Consider the following 14,859-nt stretch of genomic DNA (forward strand, 5'->3'; position numbering starts at 1 on the left):
GGTTAAAATGCTGTTTTTTATATCTAACATTTTGTACAGCAAAAGTACTGTTGAGGTTAGAGAGAGTGACAACATTCGAAAGAAAGGCCTTTGGAGGGAAATGAGAAGCGACTTTATTTTGCGGTGATTGGTATTTTGAATCTGTTTGCTTCTTGTTCAATGGAATAATAAGCATTAATAATAATAATAATAATAATGATGATGATGATGATGATGAGGCAACCATCCCTCCATCACTGTTAACTTTTAACAGTAAGGAATTTTCAATGCTTTTGGGGTCAAGCTTTGAAGTCTTACTGTGTCCTAAAACACACACACAACAATTTAGTCACACAGGAAAAAAAATGAATACAAATGAAAAATAAAAAAAAAACGTGTATTTAACAAGGTAAAGGAAGAAGGGCGATATTTCCCAAATAAACTTGAAGACATCGATCTGTCTTTTTTTTTATGAAAGCATCTGGCATATATTCCCTTACATAGAAGAGGCCTACCGCTACCCTCGACCAGGGCAACAGATTTTAATCTTAATGATAAATAATTGATTTAAATTAATTAAATTGTTTACTAGATACTCTCAGATATATCACCGGTAAATTCATGCCACTATTCTCGCGTTATAGAAAAATACATGTAATTAATCTGCAGCCCTGGTAGAGGATGCTCTGCTATCTCTGTGACAGTAATTAACCTCGTCACGCACACTTGTGAGTAGCAGGAGACAAGAGTTAAAAAAGATGTAGATTGTTACTTTTATAGAAAGAGTTGGTCACTCAGTCGAAAAGAAAAAAAGTCTCTCGCGTTATGTTTATAATGTTGACCTGACAACATCAGCTTTTTTTTTCTTTACCAGTGTAGGTTCGGGAAAAGGGCGGTGGTATTTGGGGGGCGCATGTAGGAAAAGCCTAGTGGTGAAAAGCAGGCATCGGTGGTTCAGTGGTAGAATGCTCGCCTGCCACGCGGGCGGCCCGGGTTCGATTCCCGGCCGATGCAATTCATTTTATACCACCGAAAACTACAGAGTACGAAAAAATACAATACATACGTGCAAGGATGACACGAAATTCCCTCTTACATTATGAAATATCACCGACCAAAAAAGTGTAAATGGTGTTGTAATAAAAAAAAAAAGAAAAAAGAACAAACATCAGTTGACGTAAATTGTGTAATTTGAATCATGCACAGCGAGATCGTACCATCAGCGTGAGCTGACGACAAAACATACCAATATTGTGACGTCATAGTAACACGTGACGCATGTCCTTACGTAATAACGCCATCTCTACGCCAAGTTAGCAACGGCATATTTCAGGATATGTACAGTGTATAGTAAAGGAATCGCTTGATTTGTATTCGTTCATTTTGATCTTTTTGATACGATAACTTTGTGATAAAAAAGTCACAGATACCTGCATCAAAGATGCCTGCAAAACTGTGTGTCTTGAAATTGCGAATTACACATCGAAGAGAAAACATTAATGATCTACATATTTATCTTAACTAGGTATTGTGCAAGTAGGAAGTTTGATCGCATATTCTTGTTTTTTTTTTAATGAAATTTCGCGTAGAATTCTATCTTTGTTTATCGAAAATTAAAAAGTAAATAGTGTATCAATATTAATAGTTGGTTATTACAAACGAAAACGGGAATAATTGCTGAAAAGAAAAGCTTTGGTCAGTGGTAGGCTTTTATAGCAATATATGTCTTCAAATTGTCGAAAACACTTTGTATTTACTCTGGGTTTCCCTGCATTTAGATACGTGTCATAGACGTGTATGTGTTTTATTTATGCATGCGTTAGATAGTTTACTACTACCCTCGACCAGGGCCACAAATTTTAATAATAAATGATTGATTTTAATTAATTAAATCGTTTTCTAGATATTCACAGATATGTCACCGGTAAATTCATGGCACTATTCTCGCGTTATAGAAAAGTACATGTAATTAATGGGCAGCCCTGGTAGAGGACACTCTGCTATCTCTCTGTGTCAGTAATTAACCTCGTCACGCACACTTGATAGTGGCAGGAGACACGAGTTAAAAAAGATGTTGATTCTTACTTTTATAGAAAGGGGTGGCCACTCAGTCGAAAAAGAAAACGTATCTCGTGTTATGTTGACTCGCTAACATTACGTTTTTTTATTGTAGTGTAGGTTCGGGAAAAGGAGGTGGGGGGAACTGGTGGGGGGGGGGGGGGGCAGCATTGCCGCAAATACTTGTCGGAGAAGTAAGCATCGGTGGTTCAGTGGTAGAATGCTCGCCTGCCACGCGGGCGGCCCGGGTTCGATTCCCGGCCGATGCAACTTCTTTTGCATGACTAAAAATATGCCTGTAAATTATCTTAGTATTATTATTCGGCAAAAGCGAAAAGTCAGAATGATACACCTTCACCCACTCGGATCGTTTTAACTTTAAAAAGTTTTCAGCCCACTGCGTATTCGTTCCACCAGTTTCCTTAATATCTGCTGGTCCGAATTATGAATCTCGGATCCGACTAAAATTTCAATTAGATTGGACAGTTTCCCACTTTATAGAAAAAAATAATAATGGCCAAGTCGGACCACTAAATTCACACAAAAATCTACTGGTCCGAACAAAATTTTACTGCCCTTGGTCGTAACACCAGTGGTCAGAATCTAGAATCTAACGTCCCAGGCTGGTCATCTGATTCAAGCAAAAATCTGTCTGAATCAAAATCAAAACGGGACAAGTAATGACGACATAACGCACCACATTGTGACGTCATAATATTTTGTGTGACGTAACCTCACGAAATAAGGCCATCGCTACACCAAGTTAGCAACGGCATTTTTCAGGATACAGTGGAAATAGCACTGGATTAGTTTTCGCTCATTTAGCAAATAAAAAGTCACAGATACCTGCAGCAAAGAACCTTGCTAAATAAGGTAAAGTCATATAAACAGCGTGCCTCGTAATAAATCCGTTCGAATTATACCTCAGAAAAATAGGTTGATCTACAAACAAATAATTTATTTGTTTCTAGCGAACTTGGTGTTGTTGTGCAGGGAGTTTTTAAAATTGTTTGTGTATCTTACTTTCGGTCTTTCTTTTCTTTTCTTTATTTTTAACATTTTCGTAGTATTTTATTTGTGTTTGCGCGTATTTTACCAGGCCATTACAAAGTACAAGTAAGACCTACAATTAATACTGTTATAATGAAAAAATGTACACAGTAGGCCTATAGATTGTATCAGATGGGTGTTTAATGTCGTAGCGGCCTTGTTCTTACTGCGGGTTTCGCTGTTTTTAGATACGCTATTCATTACGCTAGCAAGTTTCTTGAGTAGATTAGAACATTTGAGGAATGGAAATTTTGGTCAAGTAAAGCACCCTTTCTTTCATTAAAAACTTTTTTCCAATAGGCATCCCTCATAGAATACTACTACCCTCGACCAGGGCCACAAATCTTAATAATAAATAATTGATTTTAATAAATTAAATTGTTTACTACACATTCACAGATATGTCACCGGTAAATTCATGACACTAACTCGCGTTATAGAAAAATACATGTAATTAATGTGCAGCCCTGGTAGAGGATGCTCTGCTATCTCTGTGTTAGTAATTAACCTGGTCACGCACACTTGCTAGTAGCAGGAGACACGAGATAAAACAAGATATTGTTACTTTTATAGAAAGAGTTAAAGAGTTGGTCGCTTAGCCGAAAAAGGAAAAGGAAACGTATGCGTTTTTAATTAAATTTAATTTTAGTATAGGGGAAAAGGACGCAGGGGTCGGGGGGGGGGCATTGCCACAAATGAAGTTTAGAGAAGCAAGCATCGGTGGTTCAGTGGTAGAATGCTCGCCTGCCACGCGGGCGGCCCGGGTTCGATTCCCGGCCGATGCAAACTCTTTTACATGTCTCAGAACTATGCCAATTTAAGATAATAATTATAATAAAAAAGATATATAAAAAAAGATAAATATATGAAAAATTGCATTGACCTCTTAGTAGTATGGACCCTAATGTCGTATGTGGCAATGACTAAAGAGTCAGAATGATACATATTAACCCAGTCGGATCGTTTTAATTTTGAAAAGTTTTTAGCCCACTATAGGTATTCGGACCAGCAGTTTCTTAAAATCCACTGGTCCGAATCAAGATTGACAGGACCGAATAATATTTCAATGAGGCTGGACACTTTCCCATATCGCTATTATATTAGCGTTAACAAGAACTTGAATTTGTAGAGTAAATAAATAAATAAATGAACAAATAAATATATAAATTGAAAGCTCCTTTGAAAACTAATAAAAAAAAAACTAATGGCCAAGTTGGACCAAATTCACACTGAAATATCTACTGGTCTGAACAAAATTGTACTGGTCGTGGTCGTAACACCAGAAGCCAGAACCTAGAATCTAACTTCGCAGACAGATCATCTGATTCAAACAAAAATCTGTCAGAATCAAATCGCAATCCTCGGCTAATTCCGGAAGCTCCATACTAACCTCGGATGTGATAGGCGGAGAAATATGCACCAAATCCATGCATTTATTATTATTTAGTATTTATTTATTATTTATTATTGTCGAGTGCGGAGACATCCGAGTAGTTCCGAGTGTCAAAAACATGCACAGCGAAACGGGAGACAACTAATGACAATATAATTGTGACGTCATAATATTTTGTGTGACGTGTCCTCACGTAATAACGCCATCTCTACACCAAGTTTGCAATGGCATTTTTCAGGATACAGTGGAAATAGCACTGGATTAGTATTCGCTCATTTAGCAAAAAAAAAAAAAAAAGGCACAGATACCTGCAGCAAAGAACCCTGATAAATAAGGTAAAGTCATGTATAAACTGTGCTTCGTAATAAATCCATTCGAATTGTACCTGAGAAACGGAGGTTGATCTACAAATAATTATTCTATTAGTTTATAGTGAAACTTGGTGTTGTTGTGCAGGGAGTTTAATTGTTTGTGTTTCTTACTTTCTTTTCTATTATTTATTTTTAACATTTTCGTAGTATTTTATTTGTGTTTGTCAGTATTCTTACCAGGCCATTACAAAGTACATGTAAGACCTACAAAACTGCTATAATAAAAAAAAAGTGTACAGTGGTAGGCCTATAGATTGTATCAGTTGGGTCTTTAATGTCGTAGCAGCCTTGTTCTTTCTTCGGGTTTTCCTGTTTTTAGATGCGTTATTCATTACACTAGCAAGTTTCTTGAGGAGAATAGAACATTTAGGGAATGGAAACTTTGGTCAATTAAAGCCCCAGTTCAACTTATAATTGTTTCATTAAAAACATTTTTCAAATAGACATCCCCCATAGAATACTACTACCCTCGACCAGGGCCACAGATTTTAATCTTAATAATAAATAATTGATTTTAATTAATTAAAATGTTTATTATATATCAACTGTGAATCTGCACCAGTAAATTCATGGCACTTAAACGTGTTACAGAAAAGTACATGTAATTAATGGGCAGCCCTGGTAGAGGATGCTCTGCTATCTCTCTGTGTCAGTAATTAACCTGGACTGGTCACGCACAGCTAGTAGCAGGAGACACGAGTTAAAAAAGATGTAGATTCTTACTTTTATAGAAAGGGGTTGGCCACTCAGTCGAAAAAGAAAACGTATCTTGTGTTATGTTGACTCGCTAACATTACGTTTTTTTATTGTAGTGTAGGTTCGGGAAAAGGACGTGGGTGGAGACTGGTGGGGGGGGGGGGGGGCAGCATTGCCGCAAATACTTTTCTAAGAAGTAAGCATCGGTGGTTCAGTGGTAGAATGCTCGCCTGCCACGCGGGCGGCCCGGGTTCGATTCCCGGCCGATGCAACTTCTTTTACATGACTAATAAAATGCCTTTAAAATTTTTTCGTAGTATTAATATTTAGCAAAGACGAAAAGTCAGAATGATACACCTTCACCCAGTTGGATCGTTTTAACTTTAAAAAGTTTTCAGCCCACTGGGTATTCGTACCACCAGTTTCCTTAATATCTGCTGGTCCGAATTATGATTCTCAGGTCCAACTAAAATTTCAATTAAATTGAACAGTTTCCCACTTTATAGAAAAAAAAACTAATGGCCAAGTCGGACCACGTAATTCACACAAAAATCTACTGGTCCGAACAAAATTTTACTGCCCTTGGTCGTAACACCAGTGGTCAGAATCTAGAATCTAACGTCCCAGGCTGGTCATCTGATTCAAGCAAAAATCTGTCAGAATTAAAATCAAAACGGGACAAGTAATGACGACATAACGCACCACATTGTGACTTCATAATATTTTGTGTGACGTAACCTCACATAATAACGCCATCGCTACACCAAGTTAGCAACGGCATTTTTCAGGATACAGTGGAAATAGCACTGGATTAGTTTTCGCTCATTTAACAAAAAAAAAGTCACAGATACCTGCAGCAAAGAACCTTGCTAAATAAGGTAAAGTCATATATACAAACATCGTGCCTCGTAATGAATCCGTTCGAATTATACCTCAGAAAAATAGGTTGATCTACAAACTAATTTATTTGTTTCTAGCGAACTTGGTGTTGTTGTGCAGGGAGTTTAATTGTTTGTGTTTCTTACTTTATTTCTTTTCTTTTCTTTTCTTTATTTTTAACATTTTCGTAGTATCTTATTAGTGTTTGCCAGTATTCTTACCAGGCCATTACAAAGTACATGTAAGACCTGCATAACTGCTATAATGAAAAAATGTGCACAGTGGTAGGCCTATAGATTGTACCAGATGTGTCTTAAATGTCGTAGTGGCCTTGTTCTTACTCCGGGTTTCCCTATTTTTAAATACGTTATTCATTACACTAACAAGTTTCTTGAGTAGAATAGAACATTTGGGGAAAGGATACTTTGGTCAAGTAAAACACCCGTTCAACTTATAAAAATGTTTCATTAAAAATTTACTTCCAATAGGCAACCCTCCCCCCCCCCCCCCAGAATACTATTACCTTCGACCAGGGCCACAGAAAATAATCTTAAATATATAATTAAATTTTAAACCATTAAACTGTTTCCTAGATATTCATTGAAATGTCACCGGTAAATTCATGGCACTTAATTGCGTTAGAGAAAAGTACATGTAATTAATCTGCAGCCCTGGAAGAGGGTGCTCTGCTATCTCTGTGTCAGTAATTAACCTGGTCACGCACACTTGTAAGTAGCAGGAGACACGAGGTAAAACAAGAAATAGATTGTTACTTTATAGAAAGAGTTGGTTACTTAGTCGAAAAAGGAAACGTATCTCGTGTTATGTTTGATATGTTGACCTGCTAACATTACGTTTTTTATTTAATCTTAGTATAGGGGAAAAGGACGCGGGGGGGGGGGGGGGAGGGCGGCGGCATTGCCACAAATGTTGATTAAAGAAGCAAGCATCGGTGGTTCAGTGGTAGAATGCTCGCCTGCCACGCGGGCGGTCCGGGTTCGATTCCCGGCCGATGCAACGTCATTTACATGACTAAAATATATGCCTATTAGAATAATAATAATAATAATAATATTAATAAATAAATAAATAAAGTCACTGATCTGCATTTAGAATTATGATTTGGCAAAGATAGAAATGTCAGAATGATACACATTCACCCAATCAGTTCGTTTTAATTTTGAAAATTTTTGACCTTATTGGGTATTGTGACAACCCGTTTCCTAATATCGACTGGTCCGAATAAAATTTCAGTAAGACTGCATCGTCACTTTCTCATATAGCAATTATAAACAAGACCATAATTTTGATCTCAGTAGGCCCTAACAATGACATTTAATTAAAAAAATTAAATCGAAAGCTCTTTTGAAAACCTATAAAAAATAACGACCAATTCAGCCCACTAAATTCACACATTATGACATTTTTACTGGTCCGAACAAAATTCTACTGACCGTGGTCGTAACACCAGAAGCCAGAACCTAGAAACTAACGTCGCAGACTGGTCATCTGATTCAAACAAAATCTGTCAAAATCATGCACAGCGAAACGGGACAACTAATGACGGTATCATATGGTGACGTCATAATATTTTGTGTGACGTGTCCTCACGTAATAACGCCATCTCTACACCAAGCAACAGCATTTTTCAGGATACAGTGGATATAGCACTAGATTAGTATTCGCTCATTTAGCAAAAAAAGTCACAGATACCCACAGCAAAGAACCCTGATAAATAAGGTACAGTCATATATAAATAGTGTGCTTCGTAATAAATCCATTCGAATTGTACCTGAGAAACGGAGGTTGATCTACAAATAATTATTCTATTAGTTTATAGTGAAGCTTGGTGTTGTTGTGCAGGGAGTTTAATTGTTTGTGTTTCTTTCTTTCCTTCCTTCCTTCCTTCCTTCCTTCTTTTTTAACATTTTCGTAGTATTTTATCTGTGTTTGTCAGTATTCTTACCAGGCCATAACAAAGTACATGTAAGACCTACAAAACTGCTATAATGAAAAAATCTGCACACTGGTAGGCCTATAGATTGTACCAGATGGGTCGAAAAAGAAGAACGTCTCTCGTGTTATGTTTATTATGTTGATCTGACAACATCATTTTTTTTCTTTTTTCAGTGTAGGTTCAGGAAAACGACGATGGTGTTTGAGAGGGGGGGGGGGGGGGGCTGTAGGGAAAGACTTACGGTATATTATTTCTGCAACTTCGAAGACTGTTCCAAGACAGGAGAAACCTCTAAAAAGTATGAAGGTACTATTGCCATAATAAATGTATATATCAAAAGGTTAATCTCTTTCCTTTCCCAAAAAGAGGCACTGCATGACAGATTATAAATTAGAAGCACTGGCAGTTTAAAACTTTTGATATGCCAAGCCCTGTCACTGATCTCAACCTTTTAAGAGATGGACCATATATTTTGGGTAGAGTCATACTACTGGTTGATGGTTCTGTAAAAGAAGCAAAATGAAATTTTACTTTTTTACCTCATATACAAATACATTATATGACACATACTGACTACTATAGAAACAACTTCATCCAAGTGGGTATTACAAGGATATATAAAAATTATAATGTGCTCAAAATTCAGTCATAAAACATTTGCCTCAAATACGATTAAGGCATGTCTTATGTCTTAATTTTCTCACACTGTCCCGAGGAGAATCAACAAATAAAGCAAGAAACAAACCAATTAAAAAGGTTAAAACTGAAATTATTCTTCCTGTCGAACCACCAATGGTGTTTGTGTTAATCTAAAACACAATACACCCGGATGCGAATAGGTAACTTTTACATTTTAAAAGTTCAGAAGTTAATATGCAATTTTAAATCAAAAAGGTCACGGCCAAATAAAGTCTTTATCATCGCTGGCTTAATAACGAGTGCCTAAAAAGACATCAGAAGGGCTGGGTTCTTGATCAGCCCAGTAGCCCATAAAAGCGTGTATGAACTCGTTGGTGTCAATCACACCATCCTTATTCCAATTAATGGCATCAAATATATCTTGAACCTTACCAGTGTTACGGAAAAGAATAAGAAAGTTGGAATACTCGTCTACCATCAATTTGCTATCGCAGTCGAGATCAAGCGCGTCAAACCAATCTTTTGCGAATTTTACGAGATCTTCTCTTGTAATTGGGAGTTCAACTTCGTCAGCCCGAAGCCAATCTTGAAATGTGATGGATTTTGAATAGTTGGTGTATTTATTTAACCACCACAGATTATAGGCACTAGACAATATACCATTCACCGCCATGGCTCTCCAAGATGGGAGAATTTGCTGAGCTCGCTTTGTTGTTGAATCGATGAATTCCTCTTCAGTCACCATGCCATTTTCATCAACGTCCAAGATATCAAAGAATTCCTTGTACTTGAAAATCCAGTGCGCACTAAAGTTTCCTTTGGGGCTCTAAAATTGAAAAAAAATCTATAAAACAAACATAACGTGGACGCCACACAACTGCAAATGGCAAAACATCACCTTTTGTTCACCCTTTTTGTGTGATTTTATAGCAGCACCTTACCACTTTAAAGTTAAAATGTCTGTCACGCCTTGTAAAGCTGTAAGGGGGTTATTATTTTTACCCTAGCTGATTCGGTAGGCAGAACAGACAATTAAGCCGATTAAGTTGATAGCCATTTAGTGAGACTCCCCAGAGAGTTAGACCGATGCAGATGGATCGATCAAGGCATGGGAACCCAGTCTAAGATTCTTGTAGACACTCGGTTTTTAAGTAGTCAAGCTTTTTAAAATATTCAAGAGACAATAACAAATTCGTGTCTGGACCTACCTCTACCATATTCGAAGAGCAGATAGTCTGAACGACCATAAGAAGGAGAACTTTCAGATTGTTTGAGGACATGCTTATATGAATTCTGTAAGTTCAGATTTCTAAAACAAAAGTAATAAACAACCTGAACTATATTCTGCAATATTCATCGAGTGCGAAATACAAGTTTATATAATACCCTTGATATAAATAAATAGCATTGCTTTACTCTGCGAACGTACAAAGCTAGATATGAAATCTACAATCAACAATAAAATAGTGTCTGTATTTTGGTCTACCTATATGTGGCAACGTTTGCTGCACAAAAACAGTGTAAATCATACGACATTAGTATCATAACCACACCTACTCGTCAAATCATACGTAATTAGTATCATAACCACGTCTACTCGTCTACCATAGGTCGGTCAAATAAAAACTCCGATGTTCGTGCACACTGAATCGTACAGTTGTCGAAGTTACTGAAGTTGTTGACATCTTCAATACACACTATATCCCTCATTGTGTAATTCTTCTTAGCTTTACTTACCATATGTCTGTTGTTTCTCTTATAGGTCCCAGTCTTATGTAACATTTTGTTGCGTGATGTATTTAAATACCATCATTTCGCAGTATTGTCGGGATAAACATTATCAGTCACGCATATCCCCTATTCGACAAGTTACCAATCCCATGTTACCTTCTTTAAAACATTACATTCATACTTTTGGCTGTAAACATCAAACTACGGGCTATGAGACAAAAAAGGACTTCTTGTTGACAAACATTTGAAAATCGTTGAAACAGTTTGTTTCTTTTGTGATAGATACTAGCAGTTGAATTTTAATGATCTGCATATTCCACTTCCTTACAATCTCCAAACATTTACTGCAGTCAATCATACCTATCATATCCAATATAATTAATTGTATTTTGGTGTGGAAAATGATGCTTTATGTCGCATGTGGCTTAAATTTGGCAGACACTTCTTTAGCTGTCGTAAGTGAATGTCAGCTACGTTTATTGTTATTCTCCTAATAAATTAAATCGACATACCGGCTACCAAGTGTAGCAATGTGTTGATCACCTTATTATTTCTAATGTTGGGATTTATGGATTCTTCGAAGCCATTATAATATAGTCGCCAATTTTTAGGTAAAAGAAATAACCATGCAATTCGTCCATCACGACTAAAATGTTCACTCTTGCTTGATCAAAAAATATGTTTTATCAATTAAGATGTGTTCTTCTAAAGCAGCTAAGTCAGCAGACACCACACGAAAACAAATGGGATAAATACAGGATCGACACACGCTGCTCCTTGGTATATTGTTACTGGTCTGACTTTTCGCTCGGCTGAGTAGAAAAATACCTTGGTATATTTTAACTTGTCTGGCAATTCAGTCCGCTTAATAGGAACGCCACTTATGTGTATTCTTGTTAGCAATCGCTTCCTGTCGCAACTGCTGCATTGTTCAACGGTTTGACACACGGAGTGGAATATGTAGGCCTAATATGTAGAATATTATTGGACGATTACCACTGTTTCAATTCCCGCCATATCTGTTGGGTTATTCGATTTGGGATGTGGCATACTTCCATGTCACAACAAACTAAACATCACACTGCCAGTTAGTATATCCCGCTCCTTTTTATTTATACATGTATAAGTAACTTTATTATTGCTACACATGCACTGAAGTAGTAGTTACGGCAGAGCATCAATGTTCCATGCATCAATATAATAAGTAAAAGAACCGTACTATGATCCTAAGGATATAGTCGTATATGTACACGAAAACCTTTGAATAAATGACGTCAAAATATTTTGTGTGACATGTCCTCACGTAATGACGGCATCTCTACCTGTACACCAAGTTAGCAACGTCATTTTTCAGGATACAGTGAAAATAAAAAGAAGCGTTGGATTAGTATTCGCTCATTTAGCAAAAGAATAAAGTCTCAGATACCTCCAGCAAAGAACCGTGATGAATAAGGTAAAGTCATATATATAAGCGGTGTGCTTCGTAATAAATCCATTCGTATTATACCTCAGAAAAAAAAGGTTGATCTACAAACTAATAATTTATTTGACTACAGCGAACTTGGTGTTGTTGTGCAGGGAGTTTAATAGTCTTTGTTTCTTATCTTCTTTATTTCTTTTCTTTTCTTTATTTTTAACATTTTCGTAGTATTTTATTTGTGTTTGCCAATATTCTTACCGGGTCATTGCAAAGTTAGACCTAAAAAACTGCTATAATGAAAAAATGTGCACAGTGGTAGGCCTATAGATTGTACCAAATGGATCTTAAATGTCGTAAACGGCCTAGTTCTTATTCCGGGTTTCCCTGTTTCTAGATACGCTATTCATTACACTAGCAAGTTTCTTGAGTAGATTAGAACATTTGGGGAATGGAAACTTTGGTCAAGTTAAGCACCTTTTCAACTTATAAAAATGTTTCATTAAAAACTTTTCTCTAATAGGCATCCCCCCATAGAATACAACTACCCTCGACCAGGGCCACAAATTTTAATCTTATAAAATAATAAAAAATAGATTTTTATCAATTAAATTGTTTACTAGATATTAACAGATATGTCACCGGTAATTTCATGCCACTATTCTCGCGTTAGAGAAAAGTATATGTAATTAATCTACAGCCCTGGTAGAGGATGCTCTGCTATCTCTGTGTCAGTAATTAACCTCGTCACGCACACTTGCTAGTAGGAGACACACGGTAAACAAGACATAGATTGTTACTTTTATAGAAAGAGTTGGTCACTCAGTCGAAAAAGAAAACGTACCTCATGTTACCCGCCAACAATACGTTTTTTTAAATTTAGCGTTGGTTCAAATCGTGGTGGTGGTGGTGGTGGTGGTGGTGGTGGTGGGGGGGGGGGGGGGGGGGGGGGGAGGGGGGTTGCCGATGGCTGCAAATCACACGTAAAGACGTAAGCATCGGTGGTTCAGTGGTAGAATGCTCGCCTGCCACGCGGGCGGCCCGGGTTCGATTCCCGGCCGATGCAACTTAATTTGTACCACCGAAAACTATAGAGTAAGAAGAAATATAATGCATACGTGCACGGATGGCACAAAATTCCCTCTTAGATTATTTAATATCATTAGCGTGAGCTGACGATATAACGTATCAATATTGTGACGTCATAATAACACGTGTCACATGTCCTTACGTAATAACGCCATAAGGGTGATAAGTCAAAAGCTTTAGACTTTCTGAAAAAACATTATCCACTCTCTTTCTCAACCAGCAGCCCTGACCAAAAGAATGCCTCATTTTTGATGCAATTGTTCTCATCAATAAAATAAACTTAAAATCCAGCACCTCGTCATTCCAAATTTTTGCATTATTCAAAGTTTTTGTTTGATCGGTATGTCCTTTCTAATTTTCAAAAGCACAGTTACAGGGAAGTTCACATTGTTTTTGATTGTCAAGAGGAATTTTTGAACCCAAAGAGCATTGAAAGACAAAAAAAGAGACCATGGTGAAACACTGGGGCATTTACCTCATGTTGATGACACCACATCTCTGCCCTCAGATTGGCATAAATTTTTACGAAACCATCACAACCATAATGCCCTAGCACAAATACAAATAATCAAACAGAAAATGCGTAACACCGATCCCGTTTTTGATGTCTGGTTGTGCCCAAAATGGCAATATCCCGGTACGTTTAAAAAGGGTAAAGCAAGAAAAGCACATATCCAGAATAAATCCATTGACAAATTCCTTTGTGGACATCCATCTGTTTTTGTTTTAATAAATGCATCTGGCATATATTCCCTTACATAGAATACTACTACCCTCGACCAGGGCCACAAATTTTAATCTAAATAATAAATAATAGAATTTTAAACCATTAAATTGTTTACTAAAATTTAATATTAACAGATCTGTCACCGATACATACACACACTGGACAATAGAAGTGTCACCCCCTGCATCACAGTAACCAAAGTTATTAACCTGAAGAGGCGGAATATAAGCAATATCAGAATATCGATACAGTTGAATTGTTCAGTAAGAACCGTTTCATTTGTGAAATTTGATGTTAATAAAATGATACCAGGGGCACATCATTCCACAGTCATTTATCTCCCCCAAAGTATTGGTTCAGTAGGGGTGACACTTCTATTGTCCAGTGTGTGTATATTCTCGCGTCAGAGAAAAGTGCATATATGATTAATCTGCAGCCCTGGTAGAGGGTGCTCTGCTATCTCTGTGTCAGTAATTAACGTCGTCACGCACACTTGCTAGTAGCAGGAGAGAAGAGGGAAACAAAGTGTAGATTGCTACTTTTATAGAAATAGTTGGTCACTTAGTCGAAAAAGAAAACGTATCTAATGGTATGTTTGCTATATTGACCTACAACATCATTCTTTTCAGTGTAGGTTCGGGAAAAGGACGTTGGTAGTTGGATGAAGGGGGGAGGGGAAGGGGGGGACCAGTGGGGGAGGCCCCTGTAGGTAAAAGCAAGCATCGGTGGTTCAGTGGTAGAATGCTCGCCTGCCACGCGGGCGGCCCGGGTTCGAATCCTTCTTTTTATACACCACCGAAAAATATATGTTACGGAAAAATATGATATGGCCTACATTTGTGCACGTATGGCACAGAATTCCCTCTTAGATTA

The 14,859-nt window shown here is 37.2% G+C and overlaps 1 protein-coding gene and 5 non-coding genes across 6 annotated transcripts; 5 read left to right on the top strand and 1 right to left on the bottom strand.

Moving 5' to 3' along the window:
* Nucleotides 1–922: 922 nt before the first annotated feature.
* Nucleotides 923–993, top strand: Trnag-gcc (transfer RNA glycine (anticodon GCC)). The gene has a single exon. It is a non-coding gene; the product is annotated as a tRNA-Gly (tRNA).
* A 1,242-nt stretch (nucleotides 994–2,235) lies between these two features.
* Nucleotides 2,236–2,306, top strand: Trnag-gcc (transfer RNA glycine (anticodon GCC)). Its single transcript has one exon. It is a non-coding gene; the product is annotated as a tRNA-Gly (tRNA).
* Nucleotides 2,307–3,801: 1,495 nt separating this feature from the next.
* Trnag-gcc (transfer RNA glycine (anticodon GCC)) lies at nucleotides 3,802–3,872 on the top strand. Its single transcript has one exon. It is a non-coding gene; the product is annotated as a tRNA-Gly (tRNA).
* Nucleotides 3,873–5,747: 1,875 nt separating this feature from the next.
* On the top strand, nucleotides 5,748–5,818 carry Trnag-gcc (transfer RNA glycine (anticodon GCC)). The gene has a single exon. It is a non-coding gene; the product is annotated as a tRNA-Gly (tRNA).
* A 2,770-nt stretch (nucleotides 5,819–8,588) lies between these two features.
* On the bottom strand, nucleotides 8,589–10,888 carry LOC106173219 (mitrocomin-like). Its single transcript, XM_013554273.2, has 3 exons — nucleotides 10,760–10,888; nucleotides 10,231–10,331; nucleotides 8,589–9,848 (listed from the first exon to the last, which is right to left on the bottom strand). Exons 2-3 carry the CDS (start codon nucleotides 10,300–10,302, stop codon nucleotides 9,312–9,314), a joined length of 609 nt encoding a protein of 202 aa, XP_013409727.2. The 5' UTR covers nucleotides 10,303–10,331; nucleotides 10,760–10,888; the 3' UTR covers nucleotides 8,589–9,311.
* A 2,277-nt stretch (nucleotides 10,889–13,165) lies between these two features.
* Nucleotides 13,166–13,236, top strand: Trnag-gcc (transfer RNA glycine (anticodon GCC)). Its single transcript has one exon. It is a non-coding gene; the product is annotated as a tRNA-Gly (tRNA).
* The last annotated feature ends 1,623 nt before the right edge of the window (nucleotides 13,237–14,859 follow it).

Source organism: Lingula anatina, chromosome 9 (assembly GCF_051362555.1).
Source record: "Lingula anatina isolate TDL-2025a chromosome 9, LinAna3.0, whole genome shotgun sequence".
In the NCBI taxonomy this organism is placed as follows: Eukaryota; Metazoa; Brachiopoda; class Lingulata; order Lingulida; family Lingulidae; genus Lingula; species Lingula anatina.